A 22,548-nucleotide genomic window follows, 5' to 3' on the forward strand; every position below is an offset into this window, starting at 1 on the left:
TTCAGGCAACCGTTAGCGGCCGTTTCCTTCACGGGCAGGGCCCGGCCTCGCCGCACCGTCTCCTGAGGGAGTCGTGGAGCTGCCTTCCAACCGAGGAGCCCCCGCTGTGCCGCCCCCGAGGGGCTCGGCGCAGCTCCGGCTGCAGAAATAACGCCCCGCAGCCGCGCCGGCCTCGTTTTTCTTTTTTTTTCTTTCTGTGGGCTCAGGGGTTGCAGTAATCAAGCGACGCCCGAGATAACCGGCGGTGCAAGCAGGCTGGATTGCTGTCTGTGACACGGAGATAAAGGCTCTCCCCTAGCACCGTGGAGGTGTTGGTCGCTGTCCCGAGCCCCCTGCACCACAACAGACACTAAAAAGTGCCCCTCTCAAAGTCGTTTTCTGTATTTTAGGCTTGTACCCAAAACCGCTTAGCTTTATGCAGCCTTTGGGTTTTACTACCTCCTCCCCTCTCAGCATGCTGGTGCCTCATCACTCCTCGTCCGTGCCCGTGGGGACCTAGGCAGCGCTTCCCCTCAGCTCCAGGGAGCACCCTCCACGAAACTAAGCGTTTGGAACGAAGAAAACTTATTGTTAATGCAAAACCTCCCGCAACACCCCCACGCCTTTAACCTTCCCCGCTACCAACAGCCTGGCGGAGCCTTCACCGCCGCCTCCTGCGCGGCGTGCAGGGATTAAAACAGCAGCCTCGAGCGGCTGGATCCCGGGCACGGACCGGTTCCAGCTTTGGGGACGTTTGGTGGCTGCATTTTTGCTCTAAACTCCCCCGGAGCCGTGCCGTGTCGTGCCGTGCCGGGAGGCGGTTTCCACCCGGACGCCTTTGTGCCGCGGGACGGCGCCATGGCGGCTGCCGCGGCCTGAGGGGAGCCGGGCGCCCGCCATGTTCTGCCGGGCGTTCCGGGTGCGCTCCAACACCGCCATCAAGGGCTCCGACCGGTGAGTGCCGGGCCGCGGCCGCGCTCCGCTGAGGGGAGCGGCTCCACCCGCCTCGGCCGAGCCGGGCTCGGCCCCGGGGCGGCGGTGGGAACAGCGCTGAGGCGAGCGGCGCGTCCCCGGGCGCAGCGGGGAAGGAGCCGGGGCCTGAGGCGCGGCTGCTGTCGCCTCGGGGCTGTGGGCGCCGTGAGCTCCCCCCCAGGACGCAGACTGCTTTGTGCATGAAGGCACAGCCGTAACTGGGCTCGCCTAGCTGATCTGTCTTTATCTTGGCTTGCGTCGCGGTGCTGGGCTGACTTGTTGGTATCTGAGATTCACCCCACGCTTCTGTGCAACACCCCACAAACCCCATTTTGTGCCTCTTAAACATCTCTTGGAACTGCCCAAAGAGCGTGTGGGGAGAGGGACCCGTCTGCAGCCCCTGCAGTACTGTGCTGGAGGGTGGTGGTGGCAGGCCCCATAGCACAGGTGGGTGCTCGGGCATTCGGAGCCATCCCAAAATCACAGAGCGCCACAGCAGCTGTAAACAGGCGTTAAGGAAGAATAGGAACAGGGAAAACGTATTTGGCCTTTTCTCCCTGTGTTCTCCCAGCATGCAGCTATTTCGTGTGTAAACCCAGACACAGATGCCCCAGATTGTCTTCAGGGAAAACGTGGGAATCCTGTGAATAGCCACCAAAGTAGCAACTGTTTATGTTGGAGTTATTTTACGAGAGGGTCTAGACAGGTTTGTAACATGTTTGTGATTTTATCATTACAGGAGAAAGCTACGAGCTGATGTTGCAGCAGCTTTTCCAAATCTTAGTGCCGAACAATTAACTGAGTTTATTCCAAACAAGGAGGAGCTTAATGTCGTCAAAATATACACTCACAAAGGGGAGGCTGTCACGGTTTATACGAACAACAGGAACCCAATACTGTTTGAAGTTGAGAAAGCTCTGTATCCAACAGGTATGGGTAGTGGACTGGAATAATCCTCCCTCTTTACTTACTGGACGCCAACTTTTCCCCAAAAGATTTGCTTGTGTCTAAGTACTTACCTGTCTCCCATCCCTATAGTATCTGCACGCTTCGTAATCTTTAATGTGCTTATTCTACCACATTCTGCGTGAAATCCAGCAGCATTTCTGGATTCTTTCTGCAAAAGGAAAATTGAGGTGCTGAGAGGATAGAAACTAGAAAACAAATGTTTTAAGTCATAGGATAGCATCGTAGCACCTTTTCCTCTTTTGTCCACTGCAAGGTGTTATTCCAACAAGCAGGATGATGTCCACTTTCAGACAGCCATGGAATTAGGCAACAAACTGCTGTGATATTCTCTGGTTTTATTTTTCCCATACACAGTAATTCTTCCCTGTCCGAGTAGCAGTTTAGCTCAAAGTGGCCTCCTTGATTTAAGGAAAATAATTCAAACATTCATCTATATCCTTAAAATAATTCACGTAAAGGAACTGCTGCTTAATTTAAGCTTTTCTCCATCGCATCTATTAATTATATTAGGATCATTCTGACTTTAGATGTCTTGATTATCTGAATAACAGGCAAGTGGTTAATAGTGGTTAGTACGGTACAGCTTAATCTTAAAGATGGTAAGAAGCAACAACTAGTGAAGTATTTTACTGATGCATCTTTAAATTCTGTTTTGGGACAGTGTATGCTTTGTGGATCTACCCAGATCTTCTCCCTGCTTTTTCGACATGGCCTCCCGTGCTACAGAAGCTAGCAGGAGGAGCAGGTAAGAGGACTAGAACTTTGTCACATCATATTGCAAAAAGGAATTGCCTTTGGGGCTTTTTGGTGTTATCTTTCCCAGTGACAAAAATGTACCTGCAACTATGAAAAATGAAAAAGTATAACGAATATTTACTCAGAAAGTACTTCATCTTGGTCTCCCTAAAAGGAAAATAAATTAGCAGTAGATAAGTTTGTGAATGAGAAAGTAGGTTAAGCTGTTTAAACGCTGTAATCTGTTCCATGTGAGAGTCTCAGGTTTGGAAATTCCTTCTCAGGGTGTAAAGTTGATCAGTGACTTTGAACTGGGACACTGAACTGCCTGTGTAACTGGTCTGGTTTTTGTAACACTCCTTGGGCAGCTGACTTCATCTGCTGCCATCCTGCTTCCTGTCAATTCAGAGGTGAGCTCGTGTGGATAAGGTAGTTGACAGTGATTAGGCCTGTAGGTTCCAATATCAAGTAAATTGTGGATTGTGAAGGTGAGGTTGGATTTGAATTCCTGGATTATTGGCTCTATCCGCTACTTATGGATCAAGACTGGCAAGAAAGGACTCATATTTTCTGGAACCTGCTTTGGATGCAGTTCAGAATCATGAGAGTCAGGCCTTTAGAACATGAAATAGCAGAACTGCTCAGCCAGGAAAAGATTGAATTCCAGCCGTTGCAGCCTTAATCTGTAAGTGGAAGTGTACAGTGTAGAAAGAGATGTCTTTTCCATTACGCAGTATCTAGAGTAAAAGTACTCAAATCCCTCTGTTCAGTTTGCTCTTGGGGAAATAAAGTGCATGAATGTGTAGCTGTGATAGACATCTAAGCAAGCCTTGTTGCTGACTTGTGGCCTAGTTTCTGGAGAAAAAAAAAAAAGTTAATGGGGGAAGAACATTGATGAAAGAGGGATGCAGATGATTCATTTCCCATGGCAACCAGGCTACCTCTGGGTACGATCCAAAGATGAGATAACTGGCCACTGAGACAATGGCCAGTGAAAGCAGAGAACAGAGACAGAGCCATGCCGCATAAATAGGAGGAGGGGTACGAGACTATCCAGCACTACAGATGTGGAGAGAGGGAGAGAGCAGACTTTAGGGAACAGTCAAGAAGCAAGGCAGTGCTGTTCACGATAACTATTCCCTGAATTCAAAGATCTCACTGCCTGCCCTGGTTATTTACATGGTACATACATGCTGCTTACCTTGTCATGCTAAGGTTCTTATAATGATTTCTGTCCTCAGAGATGTGGAGCCTTGGTTGCAATTGCAGAGTTCATTCTAGATTTTCTGGAGGTAGTTGTGACAGTGAATGGGAGGAAAAATATTGGTGGCCTCTTCAGCATACGTATTAAAACTAAGATGCTGAGGAAAAAGTGAGATGGCTTCAAACCAAACCATGGAACGCAGGTCAGTCCATGAGACTGCGAGGTCTAGATTGTTCTAGCTACAGGGAAGGAGAGCAGATGATCTTAATGTAATTCGGTGGTAACATGGTGCTGCTATATATGTTGCATGGAAAACTTGAACTCATGTGCCAGTCTGTTCATCCCAGGCACGGAAAGTGGAAAGAAGCACACGACAAAGCCCACTTGTTTCTGTCCAGATCAGCAAGGAGATGGTTCAGGCTGCTTCCTCATGCTGAGGAGAGTTCGCAGCTGAGTGCTAAGCTATTACTAGATCAGGAGGGTCGGGTAAATTGGGAAATTGTAGGCAATTCTCTGTTCTAGGAGAGAGTTGGTGGGATAACCTGCCCTTGGGACAGGGAAGAATAAAAAGGTGGTTCCACACACGTCTTTATTCCTGTCTCTTTCCATATCATTAATAAAGAGCAGTGCTGTCTGGCCTGGGAGCTCATACCTTTCTGTTAAAAGCAGTGCCCCTTTGGGGCCTGACGGGCAAGGGGCTGAGCATTTTTAGCTCTTCTTCTTTTTTGGGATGTGCACGCCATCATAAATAGGATCCTTTAATCCACAGGGTGGTAGCAGGAAATACTACCTTACTAGGAAAAAACAGAGAATCATGTTTTCTCTGGCATGGGCCCAGCTGTTAACAGGCTTGTGTTTTTGCTGAGTAATGGGGAGGGGGTGGGCGGGGAGTGGGGGAGTGGAGGAGGTCGTGGCTGAATCTTTCATTGAGAAATGGATGCTTTTTTTCAGATCTGATGCTGCCAGGAGTAATAGTGCCACCTTCTGGCTTTCCGCAAGTAGAGCGGGGCATGCTCTGTGCTGTCACCCTCTTGGGAAACAGGTACGGAGGACTCCTTACTCATACCTTGTCTTAGAAACTAACGCTGAAAAGAAAGCTGTTTTTTTACATGGAGACTCTGGGGCTTTTGAGGAAATAAAAGCAGAATTATTCTCATGCATTTGATGCACGGTGGACCTAAGGCATGTAAAATTGGGCAGAAGAAAATACCCAGTTAAGTTTCTGGGTTGGGATATGTTTGAGCTTGGGTGAAAAGCTATGTAAAGTGGTTCGTTTGGACCTCTTGGGGCCTAACTGGTGGATTTGTTTTGAAACAGTAATTTTTAACAAAATACTATATTCTACACAGTTGTCTTTTTGTCTGGAAACTCGGAGAGAGGGAACAGTGCTAATTCTATCATTTCTTTTTCCTGTTAGCCTCTGTTAGTAGTACTTGTGCTTCTTGAACTTTCTAAAGGGAAGGATGTGTCACTGCCCAACTTTCACTTCAGTATCACAACTGCACATATCCTTGGGATTCTTTGGAAGACGTTACGTACCAGAAAGATTGGACAAAACCCAAAAATGCCTAAATGCTTTAAAAAAAAAAAAACAGTCTGTAAAGCGCAAGGACATTGTAAAAGAAACCCAGTATATCACAATGGCACGGTTCTTTGTTGTTCAGGTAGCACAGTGTATTTGTGCTGCCCTGCTGTAACGTTCCTGTCTTTTCCCAGAGCTCCAGTAGCTGTCACAGTTGCCACCATGTCCACTGCGGAGATGCTGGCTGCTGGAATGAAAGGGAAAGGCTTCGCTGTGTTGCATACTTACATGGATCATCTCTGGTGAGTATATGGCCAGGCATTTGGTAAAATGTTTAACAATTCTTAAATGCTTACTGAAAATCAAAATCTGTGTCCCAGTTCTCTTAATCTGTCAGTTCAACGTACGTATTGAGTTATTTGGGTACAGTTTAGATAAGACCCCTGTTAAGGCTTTAGCTGTGCTACATGTTTTGGATGACCACGCTTTTCTGACAGAGGCAGTTGTCTGTCATGAGGTCTATCTACGTGCAGATTGGAAATGTATATATTGCAAGTTATTCACTTGATTCTGTTACTTCAAGTGAGTGCAATTATTATTAGAAATGAAACTAGATCATCCCCATTACTCTAATTTTAGAATATCTTCCTGTTCTATAAAACTTTGAATCATTTTTGCATTAAAAAGGTCAACCATGCCAATCTCAACCAAATAAATGAGTTGCACTGCATTTGGATTCAACTAATTGCTTACTTTTAAATAAAGATTCGTGGGGGAACACAGAGCTTTTGGAGGAAGGTGAATTAAAAATAAATCGTATAATTTGAGATCCATGCAACTCACCATATTTTTTAATCAGGGGAACTTCTTAAAATATTATTATTGCCCTTTGGGTTTCAAAGCATTAAACAGAAAGCCATGTTATGCTTTTTCTTCCTTTTATAGGGAATATGGTGACAAATCTTATCCTCCTACCTTAGCTCCCTTGGTAACAGATCCTGCTGAAAAGGAGAGTGCTAATGGTGAGGAAGAGATGGAGGAGAAAGAGCCTGTCAGCAGCTTCCCCACTGAACCACTACAGCATGGGGGCATCGGTGATTTGAGCCTGAAGGAGCAAGACAGTTGTGCCATACTGATGGGAAAGGAGGAACACAATGAGAATAAAGCTGCAGAAACAGCTGAAGATGACAATACAGAGGTTCAGCAGGAAGCAGAGGACAGCAGGACACCCCAAGGTACTTTTGTGTACAAGTGGAACCAAACCATGCACCTCTTGTTTGCTGAAGCTGGTACCCATGATCTAGGCTACTCCGCACTCTAGAGAGCTCTCTGTGAGAACAGGGGTAGAGACTGTTCTGTGTGACCTGAAAAAGAGTCTGAAAGAACTGAATATTATGTTCAGAAAGAGAGACTGCTCACTGCACACTTGTTCTTTTCTTCCTTGCAGAGCAAATGGATGCATTGTTTAGCCAGTGCTTTTTTCATGCTTTAAAATGCAAAGTAAAGAAGTCAGATCTCCCTCTGCTCACCAGCACGTTTCTACGCAGCCATATGTTCCCATGCTGGTACGTGGTAAGAAGAACGTCTTTGGATTTGCAAGAACGTGTGGGTTATTTAGGATGAAATTTTTGACTCAAAAGTAAAATTCAGTCCTTACCTAAGGTTATCCAAGGTTATGCTTGCTTCTTACATCAAATACTTTGATGTAATGATTGTCCAGACCAGGACGTGCGCTTGATAGCTAACATGAGTTGACTGACAGTTGTTCCAAGATTTCTTAGTCGCTTAAATGGCTGTTTGCTTCCCTCCGGGAACATCAGTACTAGTTTAACTCATTGTGTTCTATCTATTAGCTTGTTTGAAGTAATTCTTTCTGTGTGATTAATGTTTTTGCTGTTAAGAGACTTTTAGCATAAATAGCAAGACTGATGAAGAAATCATGACATATATCTAAAGAACTTTAAAAAAAAATCAATTTATAGCCCCGCTGGACAACAATTGGATATAAAGAAATCAAGCTATAAGAAGGTGAGATTTTTCTGCATTTTTTTCTTGTTAATTGAAATAAGAAGTGGAAGGAAAGAAAAATGTTGAGTTTAAAATTGTTGAAGCGTTAATAAAACAGACAGACAAAAAGCCTAGTAACTGTTCTTAAAAGCCAAGTTTTTTCCTCACATCTCTGCTCCTGCAGGATCAAGCGAGGAAAGTCATTGCCCAGCAAACATGAGCATTGATCTGCTTTAAATGTATCTAATGCTCTCTGGTACTTTGTGCTATGATAGCTATTAAAGGGTTCTACTCTTGTTTCACAGTGCAATTCCTTGCAAGAAGAGATTGTTCCTTTTCAAAAGTTATCAGTGAACAAAGATGAAGAGAAAGGAGATGATACTATGCCTCTTGTTTAGATGACAAAAACAAAATGTATTGCCAAAGATGTCACAGTAATCCATGTGATATGTACTGTTATTTGGCTAAGAAGGTCACAGTGCAAACAGGTGGCAGACCTACAAAAGGAACAGTTGCTTACTCTGTTTTAGAACACGATAGAGGCACTCACTGCTCCTTAGCAATTGCTGTGTTTGTAGAAGAAAAGGGGTGCAGTGTTTCTTTGTTGTTGTTATTTGTTTGTTTTGTTTTGTTTTACCTTCCAAGAAGATTTTCTGATTTAGAAAGTAATTCTGGGGCAGTCAGAAACACAAACAGGAATTTAAAATGCTTAACTCCACATTTCTGATTGTTTCTTCCTTCAGTTTTCTAAATTCCTACAATGTATGCAGCACCAGAAGATCTTACAAGTGAAGGAGCTGAGCAAAGGTGTGGAAAGCATCGTGGAGGTGGACTGGAAGCATCCAGAGTATGTAGAACATTGTAGTCTTTAAGAGGCGGTAGGCTTTGAAAGGAGGGAGTGGAATCAGCTCTTGCCAGCTGTTACCTATACCCTGCTTGCATTCCTGTGACGGCCTTCATTTCCTAATCTTAGTATACTATGGAGAGGTTTTATGTCCTGCTTCCACACACCAGTCCTTACATTTTCTATGCTTGTAAAGTTCTGCAAAGTTACATTCTTCCCTTTTTACTCGGTGGCTTTGAGTCTAATGACAGTATCATGACTTCAGCCTTCCCTTTCTTACTTGTTGTTCATTCATCCAGAGAACTTTAAATAAGAAGGGACTACTAGATAACCCAAGAGTTGTATATCGCTCTTCACCCTTGTACTAGGTACTTAAATATTCCAGAGAAGCATGTTTGAAAATGTTAAGGAGGAGTCAATTCACTGCAATTTGTTGCACCATTATAATGACAAATTTCTGGCTTCTAGTCTGGGTACTATTAAAGATGTTATCGTTCCAAGCCTCTTAGCAGTCACTAAACAGCACATTCATTTGACAGTGAGTCTTGACAGTTTGTGGGGGTTTCTTTGTTGTTGTGGGAAGGGAACAAAGTTTTATATCGATGAGGCAGTTTATTTAGCATTAACTTTAATGGTATAATTATTTTATACCTTTCCCAATTAAGCAGGTCTCCCCTCTATCCCATGAGTGTGCTAGGACAACTCTTTGTTCAGCTTCGAAGTGAACTTATATCTAAAAAATAACTCCAATGAAAAGATTAAACTACTGTTGAATAAGTGGCCCTGAAATTACAGCCTTAAAGTGTCATACAGGATGAAATCAACCACTTTGCAAAATTGGCAGGCAAAGTTATAATCTTGAAAAAAAAAAAAGCTTTGTTTTCCATTACACATTGATTTGCACAAATACTCTTATCCTTTTGGTTGCTTATTACCCAGTTCCTCCGTCAGTGTTCCCATTATCTAAGGCTTAATAGTTACCTCATATCAAGAGCATCCTACTCGTTCCTTTTGCGTATCAGTGCATTAGCATGCTCTCAAAATTTCCCAGTGGGCCGTAGGTCTTCTGTTATATAACATCTCCTTGGCAACTAATGGGATGGAGAATATTTTGGTAGATACAAACATATATTCTCTTCTGCATTTGGAAGGAGGCAGAATTACTGTGCCTTTTTGCATTAAGTTTTCTCTCATACTGGGGCTTAGGAGACAGGCATAATTAAACTCAGTTTGTCAAGTTCTCTTACCTGCAAGCACGGAATCTGAAGTTCTGGACAATGAACTTAGAGTCTAGCTCCTGAACCTATACGTTTCTTACTCCTCTCTTCCAGAGTCTTTTATCAATAACCTTTAAAGAATCATTTGCTAGAGTATATTGCATCAATAACCACTAAAGAATCATGTGCTAAATTTTAGTTTCTTGAGGAAACAGAAGTTAAAAATTTTAAGTCCCTTTCACTCCTACCAAATAATTTTATTTTTTTTTTTTTACTTTCCAGCATTAAAGCATTTACAGTACCCGAAGGATTTTCTTCAGCCTCTGCTGCCCAAGACTGCAAGAGCGAAGACAAAGAACAAGTGTACCATGCTCCTGAAATCATACCACTTTATGGGGTCTCAACAAAAATGGTCCCACTCTTTCAGGAATCTGGACACAAGTAAGCACTCAAAAAGTACAACAGAATCATTGTTAGGTGAAGACAGAGGCTAAAAACCTGTGCTGCTACCATTTTGTTAGCTATCATGGGGAGTGGGCTGTGATGCTGTCAGGAGAGATGATGGGAATCAAAATATAATCTTTCTTCCTTTGTGAGGCAATGAAAAGAGATTGTGACAAGTGCGTTCAGCAAATACATCACTTCTCTTACAGCTAAGGAGGTGATAATTTAAGTGTCGAAATTGCTACATTTTACTTACTTGGATTGTCCTAATTTGCCATTGGATAAGGCGTGTTCTGTCCACCCACAGTATAGCTTACTGAAAAGAGGACACCCAGATGATATAAAGAAATCATTTGCCTCCTTGTACCCTAATCTTGCCTGTTTTGATGCACTTCAGATATTTTTAGGGGCACCACTAGGGTCATCTTCCTAAACGAGGCTCCCAGCACCAAGGGTTTTAGAGTCTCCATAATTACTGCTGTGAGCCTTTTATCTGGCATACAGGAGCTGAGGTGTAACAAGAAAATCACTGCCTAGCGGAAAACAGTTCAGTATTGAGATTTTGCTACCAAATGTAGTCAGGGTAATTGCTGTTTTCTGTCAACGCAGTAGTTCTACTCAACACATAACTACTTGAAGTAATAGTTTTCTTTCCATTTAGAAAAGGCAGCATCCTCTCAAGCAGTGAGGTGAGAAACATTATCATTAACTATGTGAAGACTAACGAGTTGGTTGATGAAGCAAACAAAAAGTAAGTATAGGTGAAAGTTGTCCTACCATGCTTCCACAGGAGAGGCTGAAGGTAGAGCAAAAAGAGAGCTTGTTTGCACCTAATGCTTGTTTTTTTCTTTTGTAGCTTTGTAAAGGTGAATGCCATCCTGTGTGACTGCCTGTTAGATAAATCAGAACAAGATGAAATCTCAAACCTTAAATGGGATGACCTCCTGAGCAGGTGACTGATTTCCCAATGCACTGTTTCAGTATTACACAGATTTATTGTGTGCAACTCAAAGCCAGACGTTATTGGAGCTACGTAAAGTTGCAACTGCCTCCTGGTAGTACAGGAAAACATCCAGAGACCTTCACTTGAAGAGTGTCTCATTCTCCACCATTTAACAAGCACTTGGCATATACTAATGTTGTTTTTTTGTTTTTATTTACATGCTAACCATTTATCAGGGAAAGTTTTCTAAACAAACACTGCATAGTTCTGCATGTAATCTGTATATACGTATCTAGGAAGCCATCGCTTGCATCAGATAACTGAACGTCCCCTTTTTAGGCAACGGCAGTCATCTTGCTCTTTTATGTTCAAGGCCTTTGTTGGCTGTGCAGTTCTAGACTGGGTGAGGTAACTGAGATGCAGAGAAAGTCGTCAAGGATCATGGTTTGCCTTTCAGCATAGTTTGACCAGAAGCAGCAGCACAACTTTTGCACTTATAATAAGCCCACCGTTTAGATCCAGGAGGCTCAGCTATCTGACAGAAGACCATTGTTTCCATGCACTGAAAAACTTCGCCCGAATGTCCCCAATGTCTTACTTGCCTTGATCTTCTTTATCACTATCACACAATCCCTCTGAGCATCTCCAGCAGCTTCCTTTATTTCTGAAGCCATGTTTGCTGATGGAACACTAGCAGAGCTTATGGTGAATTTTAACTTTATTTTAAGGTGCTTCACCGATCTGTGAGCAACACAGCTGAAAACTAGTTTAAAGATAAAAATTAAAGGCTTTACTCTGCAACAGTTCATGACATTTTACCAGTAATGAGCTAAGTTAGAATCTTTGTGAATCAGTAGTCAAGCTTTCTTTTTAATTAGTCCCTTTCTTTATATAGTGTCTAGGATGCAAGTCTTGCATGAGATCATCATGCAGTATCTTCTTAAGATACAAATTCTTCTCACACAGAATTTTGGCTTTCATGTAGTCTCAAAAACCTGTGAGAGGCTGCAATGGAAAAAGCAGTTATTCTTGGTGTACTGTATAGACTAATTGGATGTTTAAACTTTGTTCAGGTGCCTTGAACGCCTGCAGCCCTTACACCAGGTGACATTTTTTGGACAAGAACCTATTGTGAGGAAAGGAAGGATTGAGCCCATTGACATAACCATAGCACAGAGATCATCAAACAAGAAGGTAAAAATAAAAATAAGGAGATGAGTTTTCAGCAGAAGCCTGAATTCTGAGAGCAGCTTTGGCAGCTCATTTTTCTGGGATGAGTGGGACGTGATTTGATAATACCCACAGCACTGATGTTTGAAATAATTACTCAAATCTGCAGGTGACAATTATCAAGAACCTTGAGCTGTATGGTCTGGACCCACAGTCAGTAGCCAACATTCTGCAACAAAAAGTACAGGCCAGTGCCACCATCACCCCCGTGCCTGGAACAAAAGACAGAGTTCAGGTCCAGATCCAAGGCAACCAAATCCACCATCTGGCCAAGATGCTGCTAGGTAAGTCTGTCTTGCAACTGGACTGGTTATAGCAAGATACAGATTTTAATTCATGAGCTCTGAGTATTTACCTGAAGTAAGTGAACTCTTCATTATGTTGCAGAAGAATACCAGCTACCTCGGAAATATATCCAAGGCCTTGAGAAGGCTCCAAAGCTTGGCCGGAAAAAGTAGGAGATACTGTAAGAATTATTCAGCTGTCATTATTTATAGAAGACTTCTGCCAACAGATCAAGGGTATGTACAGGCCCTATTCATTTAAAAAGGAGTCCTGGATTTTTACAAGGTCTAGGACTCGCCCAAATAATAATATTCATTATATCTGTTCATTTTTCATAAAAATAATAAAAAATAAATAAAAAAATACACGAGTTATCCTTTCCCATATATTTTCTAGAAGCTTGTAGGGGTGCACCATTTTTCTGGTTAGTCCAACATTCTTGCTTTGCATCTTTTAACAAAAAGCACAGTAATAGAACATCACTCAAAATCTTAGCAAAGTATGTTCCAACACAGCACCTTGGAATGTTCCAGGACAGTGTGCCACAGGCTGTCTATATTAGATGTAAAAGCTATTTGTTTTTAGATTTTATCCTTTAAAACACTTCCAGGTATTAACACCAGGCATTTCAGCATGGAGAATGAACTCTATTTGCTGGATTTTTATGGTTTATATTATTTTCACATGTAAATGCATTTTTCTGTATGACATTAACAGTAGTTTATCACAGGTAATAGTTCTCTCAAGGCCATCTAACGTACTAAGGCAATTGATAGAACACTTTGTTTTCACAGGAATAGATGTTCCATACTGCTTTAGCTGAAGCTTAGACTTGAAACACTTTACAGTAGGATTAAGACATTTAAATTTACTTCTAGGAAGGAGTCTTGTATTTTCCCTTTAGACCCAGTAAAGGAAGTACCATAGGAAGGCGCCAGAAAAATAAGTTAGAGATTACTTTTTTTTTAATTACCGACAGTTTTATTGTCATTGTCTTTTACACCATCTGCATATGAATAAGTAGTTTCAGAACCTTCAAAAAAGCTGGAAGTGGGACATTTTTTAAAAATGCCATAGAATTACTAGGGAGTAATAAAAATAAATTACAGCATTGCAAAAAATGCATTTCACTTTGCCATAGAAGCTTTACTATTCCATTCTATACACATTATTTTACATGTTTTACAATAGACATGAAAAATAAATTCACATGAACTAGGCAACACAATATACTAACCAAAGGCACTGCCAACAGTATTTTGCGCTTTAAGGAAGGGGCCCGATATGCCTGTCCTAGACACAGCTCAACTGACTGTTGAGACTTTGAGTTTCAGTACCTACCATTTCAAATGCCCCGTATCTTTAAAAAACAAAGGAAACAGCCCTCCCCTTTGCAGGAGGTTTTCAGCAGCATTCACGGTAATTGCATAAGAAGCCATGCCTTCTACAAAATTTCAAAGACATGCTGGGTTCCAGGAATGGAAAGGGAGATAGTCACCAAAACTCTAATAGAAAACAACTGCAACAAGAAAGAAAAAAAAAAAAAGAAAAAGGTCTTTGCAACTTTTAGCCAGAAAGATAAGGGATTTAAAAACAAGCATCTGGATCTTGCTTCTCAGAACCAATGGCAGTTTCTGCAGTGTTCTTGCTCTTGACTGAACAGAAGTATTTATACAGTGCTTTTAAGACTCAACGCACTAGATAAATGTTATTTAAATACTTCACAAGTACATAGCAAAGTAGTAAGTAGTCTTATAAACGGGCAGACAGCCCTAGAGCTGGAAAAGTGCTGCTCTATTTGGGCTGCTGCCATATTGTTAAAGGTCATCTGGGTAGAGAATACAGTACAGCTGGGAGGCCCTTCCTGCACTGCATGCCAGAGGCTGGAGCCCTGTTTGCAAACCCTTTTACACTACTGACTAAGATATAAGCTGGAACTAAGCTTGCACAAAGTAGCATTTATACAAACTGAGAGGCTTTATGTGATGCAGTGATGCTCTCTTACCATTTATAAACAAAAATACGCAAGTATAAACCTGGAAAAAAGAAAGCCAAACAGTCACCTTGCAGAAAGAAACACAACCGTTCCTCTTCTCCCTATGAACAAAAGCAGCCTCATCACAACAGTACTTCAGGTAACTGGGGGGAGCACTGACAAGGCGTCTTGACAAAAGCCCCTTCCAAATCTTCCTTAGCCCAAATGTAAAGTTTTCACACTTAAGGAAAAAAAAGGCACTGAGGTAAATTTTAGACTCTTCCAAGTTTTCTCCATCACAACTGTTACCTAATAACCTGTTCCCTCCCTTCCCACTTCATGCAGGTGGGATTGCAACAGGGAGCTCAAAGGGACACTTGGTTCATCAAGTCAGTATGAAACATTTCACATGCTCCAGCTCGTTTTAATGGTCTCTTCTCTTTTTACACTTTGTTGCTGTGTCCTGTGTAAACAGAGGGAAGACTGAACCTGGCTGTGTGCAATGTGCTCAGTGCAAAGCACTGAAAGTAAACATGGGGAAAATCATCTCTCGGATTGGCATCCCTGTACCTTGTACTTCAGGATCTCTGGTTAGAGTTACAGCAGTGGCTGACACTCCAGCTCCAGCTAAAGGATTTTATGAGGGACAAGAAGTGCACAAGCATTGGAGACACTGGGAGCACTGAGCAAGGGGGAGAGACTTCCTCCTAGCTCCAACTACAGAGCAAAACTTGGTAACCTTCCTGTACGTGCAGAAAGAGCACCGATTGTGAGCGGGGAGTTGGGGAAGATGAGCACACAGTGACCCAGGGAGGGAGAGCATGGCATGTTACAGACTGGAGAGGTGGGAGCAGCACAAAGAGGGTTTAGCAAGAGGAAGCACGGTACAAGAGGGTGGTGGGAGGAAAGCAGCTGAGGTTAATAGTTCCCTTACTCTTCCTGGTGCTAAGGATTTCTTGCACAGGCAGCCTGTGCTTGTGGTACCACCTCCACACACTGGCCTCGGTTGGAGCTCCTCTCCCTTGGTGTCAGACCTGTTCATAGCTCAGAAGGGTTTTGATTTGTGAAAGTTCCTGAGCTTCCCTGGACTAGTCTGTTGGCTATGTATTGCTAAATGTTCTATACAGAACTGTCATCCCATGCCCCCATCTTCACACTTTTCAAACGCTTTTTTAAAACATAGGTCCCGATTCCTACAGAGTAGGAAACCAGTAAAATACAGGCTAACTTAACTAAGCATCAGGGATATTTACTTTAATTCAAGTCTGTTTGCAAAATGAAATTAATTAGAATCGAAATGGATGACTTTTCCTGGAATTAATATCACTAAGTTTCAGTAATACTTACTAAAAGACTGTTGGGGTGTTGCAGCTGCCATGGTGTCATGACTTCACATTTCACTGGCTGGCTGAGCCCTGAACAAGTCTGTCTGGCAGGAGTTAGAGCTGCAACACCCACGTGATTTGGTGCAACAACCTCCTCCGCTTTATCTGCTGCTTCCTGCGCTCTACTTAAGAAATGAGAACTCAGCCACATGGGCACACACAACGCAGCTGCAGCACCTCAGAACAAGAACAAGCAAGTTGCTGGGAGGAGCATGAACAGCAAGTTTTACCCTGCTTAGAACAATTAGCCAGTAGATGTTCCTGTTGGGTTTAACATTCAGCATTTTCCATGAAGCTTCTTCATCTGATGGTACAACTGAAAAGCGAACCAGCAGCTGTGCTTGGTTTGTTGATGGCCACAGCTCTGAAACAGGCTTCCCGTTCTTTGACTGGCTCTGGTCCTGTGATAAGAAGTTACAGAAGAAGAAAATACAGTATGTTTGTTTTACGAGTGCTGTGTGCCAGTCCTTAATGGAAGGATGAATGGGGAAAGTGACCACTAGAAGGTGTCCTGAGAAGTGTCTTTTCATTTTAAAAATAACATCTAGCTTAGTCTGATTCCCAGTGCCTCCTGAGAAGTTAGCCGGGCTTGCCTCCAGCTTCTTTCAAGGTCTGTTGCAGTCTTTGTTTAAACTTCTCGTACTTCCTTTGCACTTGCTGGATTTTGTCCTTCTCTTCTTTGTCCAGTATCATTAAGAAGTTCTGTAGCTCTGGGATAGAGAACGCGTCCCACTGCAGAATCAGCAAAACCAGACAGAAAGTGAGCACACGTGATTTACCTTATTACTTTTGTAGCTTTTCCTGCAACAAAGCTCTCAGCTGATAACTGAGATCCCGTAATAAACACTGCTTTGTGGCTCCTCAGCAGCCAGCATTGCTGCAGCGCCTTCACCAGCTGCAGACCAGCCCTGCAGGCAGGGGGGTCCCACAGGATGCTGCGGCCACTGATGTCTGTGCTCATCCTGGCAGGGAGCATTACTGCAGCCTAAAGCCAAATGTATTACCCGAGTGGCCCGGGCTTCTATTTAAATTAGTGGATTACTAATCACAGCATTTAGCTAATCTAATTATTGAGGGTTAACTCTGGGACAGAACTGTGTGGTTCTGTAAATAGAGCATGGTTTGGCCATCAGAAGTGGCCTCAGGATTTTCACAGCTCTAGGTTGTTTTTTAAGATCAAAATTTAGGAGCAATAAATGACCCAAAGATATATATATATATATATATATTTTAAAGCAAGTCCATTCAGCTGATAACTTAACTTTGGAGAGCAGCTGGTATCAAACTCAGCATTTTATGTGGTAAAACCAACAGCATTAGAGGGAGAGAAGCAACCACATGCCACCGCTTCAGCCTGCACTGACTGCTGTAAATGTCTGGGGTCAGTCCCACTGCCCACTGTTAAACGCTCACGTAAAAACCAAGGAAAAGAGTCACAGACGTACCTCAACTTCCCCTGTTTCGTTTTCCTTCAGCACAAAGCTGAGCACGTCCGTGTCAGGGCCAGCCAGCAGCCGGAGGTACAAGGGGTACTCGGTGAGAGGGAGCTTCTGGAAGAGAACTGCAACGGGAGCAGACATCCACCATGAGCCTTCGGGTGCCAGGGCAGGGGAGAGCTCAGCAGGTTAATTTGGACTAGAGAAGTGGTTCATACTGCTCAGGACCACAGCAGAAGCAGCTGAGCATCCATCAGAGATCTATGACAATCTGTTAGGTCTTACACGACTTCAGCCCGTTTCTGACAATTAGTAATTCCCCGTTAACTTCAGCAGCATCACCTCTCAAGGAGATCAGGCCATTTATCCATCTGAAACGCAGACACTGCCTGCCTGCCACACCACTGAGCCCTGGAGGGATGCTTTGATCAGGTTTCTGTATCACAGCATAGCAAGCAAAACTGATCAGCCTTCGGAAAGCTGGCAGTTCCGAGGGTGCAAACTCACCTTGCCCATCCTTCCGCATCTCCTTGAAAAGTGCAAACTTCTGGGGATTATCCACCACCATGAATTTCTTCAGGAGCCCCTGGATCACCTCGCTCACCGTGGTGGTGCTGCTGATGTGGAGCTGCTTGATGGCGTCCAGCGGCAGGTAGAAGGACGTCCTCTTGTCCGTCATGTCCGCCAGATTCACCTCCTTGAGGGCATCGTAAATGGACTGCGGCCGGATCCCTGCCGGCACCGTCACGGGGCGGCGTAGCTTCAAGTGCACTTTGATGAAGCCGGTGTACGTCCCGTCATCATTCTGAAGCAAAGGACACGGCCGTGAAGGGACCTGACTGACCGACGGCCGTGAGGTACCTGACGGGCAGCCATGAGGTACCACGGGGCCTTGCAGGCCAGGCCGAGCTCACCTCCTCCTTCCCCACCACCACACTGAGGAGCTTTCTGCTCTACTGAGCTTCAGCCCGCAGGGCGGCTGCTGGGCTTTCTGCTGCTCAGCACTCCGATGGGTTTGAGGGTTTTTTAGCAATCGTGTAAAAAGTAAGTAGTAATTTAGGGTTAGTCACCGCCGACTTCCTCCTGTTCCTTCCACTCCACGGTGACTCATCTCCTCCCATGTTTGAGCTATCTTCTCGTATTTAAAATCAACGCTGCTACAAGTTAGTAATGGAAACCTTTATATGCCACTTGCAGTTGCACTTCAAGGAGGATTTGAAACCTCTGGGAAGGGCTCTACCTCCTCACGTTCGATGGGATCTCTCAAGTTCCCTCCCTGCCTGTCTGCTGTCACTTTGCGGTGCTGGGCAGTACAAAACCGAGTGATCCATGCCAGGAGCCGGGAGCCTGTGCTCCCACCAAAGGGGCTGCCGGCATGCATCGAGTCCCGGAACTGCACTTGTACCAAGCTTCAAGTACCTCAAGAATAAGCATTTGGGTCCCAAATTACTCCTGTAAATTACGAGGGGTAAAAAATCACCAGGCGAGACATTCCAGCAGAGCTTACTGTGCAGCTTTCACAAAGAAAACTGTTCTGAGATTTACTATTTTAAATGAACTTTTACTTTCAGATGTTAGCAAGCACCAGGAAGTTATGTAGCTGCCGTTCTTAGAAATTCTAGAATTTATTTTGTGCTTTATGAAGCTTTCCCCCCCAACACTGTAAGATCACCTGAAGCTTGTGCCTTGGTGGTACTCCAGTCTGTAAACCAGACCGCCTCCTTTCCTCCTCGCTACATCTCATCCAGGCTTTACTTACAGGTGGTGATAAACAAGCTCGCAATCAAAGCTTCAAAATACAATGCAACCACTGTGGTTCTTAGATCTCTGCTTAAAGAAGCATGGCGGCGGCAGACGAGAAAAGAATCTGTTTCTAGGAAGGCTGCGTGCTTCTAAATTCACTTTGCGACAGCTGCTGAACTGCAGCCCTGCAGCCGGAGTTTTACCATGACTCATCCCCGCCCTCCTCAATTCGCAGCAAGTCAATGGCAGCACATGTTGGCCAGAGATTACTGGGTGAATTTCCCCAGCTGAGACAGGACAGGACAGTCAAAAAAAAAAAAAAAAAAAGCAACCCAAGCAGCACAAAGCAGGAGAAAACACAGGTCAGGTGAGGAAGACACGAACAGCTCTACAGCCACGAGCCCTCTGGCCTTGGAGACTGCCAGAGCCCCGAGAAATCAGCACTGGTCTTTCTGCATGCAGCCCAAACAGAGAGCAATACGTACCAGCTTCATCAACAAGCAGTTTGTGACTTTTGCATTGTATTTTTCGATTTTCTTCTTGATCTCCTCGACGGTTGGAGGCTCGGGTTTTTCTTCTACTGTTTTCGTTACATTCTGAAAGGAGAGGAGACGGGCTTTAGCTGGTTGGTATACGGGATAACGCCGCATCTGTTCGGCTCCTCTCTTGCTTGGGAAATGCACGAACAAAGATGCCACACAGTTCCTGAGCTCATGCGAGCACAGGTGGAGATGGTCCCTATGGCCAAGAGGGTGAATGTGATACAGGGATGCAAACGTCCCTGCCCCAAACCACTCCTCTACAGGAGCACCCACCAGCTGTGTCTGTCTGTCTAACAGTAGCCATTTCTACAGACCTGCAGAGGCTTTGCTGGTGGAGAGCCTCGCTACTAATTTCTCTTATAGTGCCAAAGCATGAAAGGCTGGTCTTGTAAGGGTCAGGCAGTGATTGTAGCAGAAGCACAGAGCTCCTGGTGAGCCCAGACCCAGCACACAGCTCCTGCAGAGCTGCAGCAGCACAAAACATCACATCCCTGCTCCCTGAAGGGCCCAGCCCTGACCAGGAGTTACTGACTGGTAAAAGCTGGATCTGACTGATAGACACTGTCCCAGGCAGCTCTGTGCTCCCCCACACTGAGCTGCAGAAAGATGAATAAATGTTTTGGAAGTAATAACCGTGGTTCCCCATCTCCTGGGGGGAAGCCTTACTGCTGCTGCTATACAGAGGGGGAAATGGAGGCACGGGGCAGTAACGACATCCCAGTACAAAGCAGGGCGCAGCAGGGTGAAGAATTCAGCTTCTAAAAGCAGCTTTCATAAAAAGCCACCCGCACCTGCCGAGCATTTCTTTGCTTCTTGCGATGCAGCTGAAAATCACATCCTATTTATAGCATTCCCCCGCGCTGCCGACCCGAGCCGGGCAGCCCCGTAGCAGCCTGCAGTGCTCCAGGAACGAGCTTTCAGCAGGCTCACCCAGGCAGAACCTGAAGTTAAATCTCTGCTGGATTACTCCTCCAAGCGATGTGCTGCTATTGTCCAAAGCTTTGGAAATTACAGCTCAAAGCAAAAATAAATAAATAAATAAATAAAATAAAATTCACATCAGCAGCAAGCCAGCAGCATGACTAATAAATTGCCCACCCCGAACCCAATCACCACGGCCCAGCCCGTGTCAGAAGCCGTTCCGCGTCTGCCCGCGTGTGGGCTCGCCTGCAGGATGACGGCTGCTGCTCACCAAGGGTTTGTTGGGGGAGTTTCCTTTAGGAAGCAAAGTGACAGATTTGGCGCGTTGGTGGGGTTAGCCTGCAGGTTGTGCGTGGAAATGTCACCAAGAGTAACAGAAGCACACAGCCCTGCCGTGGAGAGGCAGCTCTCAGCCCCCAAGATGCAGCCCAGCGCTTGGAGCGTTTAAGCAGAAGGGTCGTGGATGGGTTTGGAGAAGCTGCCACGAGAGAGCCTGGTTCTGACAGCCCCGTGGGTGCCCAGGGCCCCCAGGCTCTGCCGCAGAGTTTGCACGGCTGCAGGTGGCTTCCCGCAGCGACAGCGTTTGTAGCAGCCTCCAGCGAGAGCCCGAGCGCTGCTCCCACCTTCCATATGCCGAAGCACCGCAGCACCAGCTGTAAAGGCCCACGAGCCCCCTGAAAATGAAATGTCAGGACAAAATCTCACACGTGGAGCTGGGTGAGACAGTGCCTGTGCGTGCCTGGCTCTGCTGAGGGAGCACAAGAGCTGATGACTGTCCCGAAATCCCACCAGGAGGCCGGCAAGGAGGCGGCCGCACATCCAGGCAGGGCCTTTGCCTGCTCCCACCCCAAGCTGCGGAGTCTTCTGAGGCTCCAGGGCCATATCCAGCTGCTGGTGCTGTGCCTGCACCACAAACCAGGGGCAAGAAGGGGACGGAAACCCAGGGCACGAGGCTGAAGCGACGGAGCTGCGGTAACATCCTCGGCACACGGGGTTTCTGCGGTCACCTACCTGCATCCCACCCCCAGGTACTGTGATTACAAGCCCAAAGCAGCAACACAAAGATGGAAGCCAGGACTCGCGTGACCCTGGAGTGAACTCAGGTCCACAAGTGGGCTAAGAAAAATCTATTAGACAAAATGAAACTCGTGGAGCTAAACGAAGCCAGGAATTCCCCAGCCGTGCAGGGAAGCCCAGAGGTGCCCGCGGGTCTCCCTGGGGGAAATAACCTGCTGCAAGGGCAGGACTGAGTGGTCACAGAGCTCCTGCCTCAGGATCCGCACCAGGCTGGGTGTCCCCGCTGCTCGAGGTCCCTGCAAGCACAGCCCTTAGCATCCCAGGTCCGCACCGGCTGCGAACAAGCCCGCGTGTGTCCTGGAACAGGCTCAGGGCCCGTATTTCACACCGCAAAGCTCTGCTGCCTCTCCATAAAACACCGCCTTCCCCAGAGACAGGCTATGAATACATCTCAGCCCATGCAGCCTGGAGCCGCGAGCAGCAATCCCATATTTTGTGTGGGCTTCCTCAGAAGTTAACGTTAACGGAGAGCAGAAAGCGTGAAGGGACGTGCTAGCGAGGCTGGAAAGGCTCAAAACGAGGACTGTAACCTCCAAGGGGAAAAAAAAGAGGGGGGAAAAAAAGCAATTTGGGAGCAGAGCCCCGCTCCTCCTGGCAGCCCCACTTCCCGGGATTTGGGGCTTTTCTTCCCAGACGCAGACACGGAGGGAGGCAGCGACCACAGGGCTGCAGCCTGCCACACAAGCACACTGCACGTAAGCCAGCATCGCCCCGGGCTAGCCGTGGTATTTCTTTCAGAAGGAGAATCGAGCCCAGGACAAATGAAATTTCTGGTCGCAATCTGGCAAGATGGCTCCAGCCTCGGGACTTGGAGAGCCCCGAAGTCATTCAAGCAATTCTCCAAGGCAGATTTCACAATTTCTGCTTGAGGTTGGCAAACAAGAAACCTCAAAACACAGATCTCACAGGTCTGTGGCAGTAACCCAGTGCAAGAACACTAACGTTGTCGTACGCTCTCCTTCTTGTTCACTGCCTAGAAGAGACAAAAGCAGAGCTTTGCTGCAGTAGTTAAGAATCGCACATCAATACCCATTCATCATAAAGGCAATTTCAACTCCCCAATTTATCAAAAGACTCAGGCTTCACTGCAATCTATTGACTGTAAATAAATAGTTGCA

The 22,548-nt window shown here is 45.3% G+C and overlaps 2 protein-coding genes across 5 annotated transcripts in view; one reads left to right on the forward strand and one right to left on the reverse strand.

The window, feature by feature from the left end:
• Window positions 1-38: 38 nt before the first annotated feature.
• EIF2D (eukaryotic translation initiation factor 2D) lies at window positions 39-13,903 on the forward strand. The gene is made up of 15 exons (XM_083812561.1): window positions 39-933; window positions 1,691-1,881; window positions 2,582-2,665; window positions 4,811-4,901; window positions 5,576-5,683; window positions 6,327-6,616; window positions 6,829-6,946; window positions 7,364-7,409; window positions 8,132-8,235; window positions 9,732-9,890; window positions 10,555-10,644; window positions 10,750-10,845; window positions 11,910-12,030; window positions 12,176-12,350; window positions 12,454-13,903. The coding sequence occupies exons 1-15, from the start codon at window positions 878-880 to the stop codon at window positions 12,522-12,524; spliced, it is 1,800 nt and encodes a 599-aa protein (XP_083668687.1). The 5' UTR covers window positions 39-877; the 3' UTR covers window positions 12,525-13,903.
• The window catches only part of RASSF5 (Ras association domain family member 5), a 29,381-nt gene continuing 20,142 nt past the window's right edge, over window positions 13,310-22,548 (reverse strand). For all 4 annotated transcript variants that reach the window (XM_083812569.1, XM_083812570.1, XM_083812571.1 and 1 more), the window contains 4 exons: window positions 19,376-19,486; window positions 17,655-17,952; window positions 17,157-17,272; window positions 13,310-16,443 (listed from right to left, as the gene is read on the reverse strand). In XM_083812569.1, the coding sequence (XP_083668695.1) occupies window positions 16,291-16,443; window positions 17,157-17,272; window positions 17,655-17,952; window positions 19,376-19,486 (678 nt within the window). In that variant the 3' untranslated portion in view covers window positions 13,310-16,290. The remainder of the gene's footprint in view (window positions 16,444-17,156; window positions 17,273-17,654; window positions 17,953-19,375; window positions 19,487-22,548) is intronic.

The sequence above is a fragment of the Anser anser genome, assembly GCF_964211835.1.
Source record: "Anser anser genome assembly, chromosome: 27".
NCBI lineage: Eukaryota > Metazoa > Chordata > Aves > Anseriformes > Anatidae > Anser > Anser anser.

Coding starts and splice junctions, on each gene's coding strand:
- EIF2D (XM_083812561.1), top strand. CDS start 878: ATGTTCTGCCGGGCGTTCCGGGTGCGCTCCAACACCGCCATCAAGGGC. Junction 2,666..4,810: donor GAAGCTAGCAGGAGGAGCAG/GTAAGAGGACTA, acceptor GCTTTTTTTCAG/ATCTGATGCTGCCAGGAGTA. Junction 5,684..6,326: donor ACTTACATGGATCATCTCTG/GTGAGTATATGG, acceptor TTCCTTTTATAG/GGAATATGGTGACAAATCTT.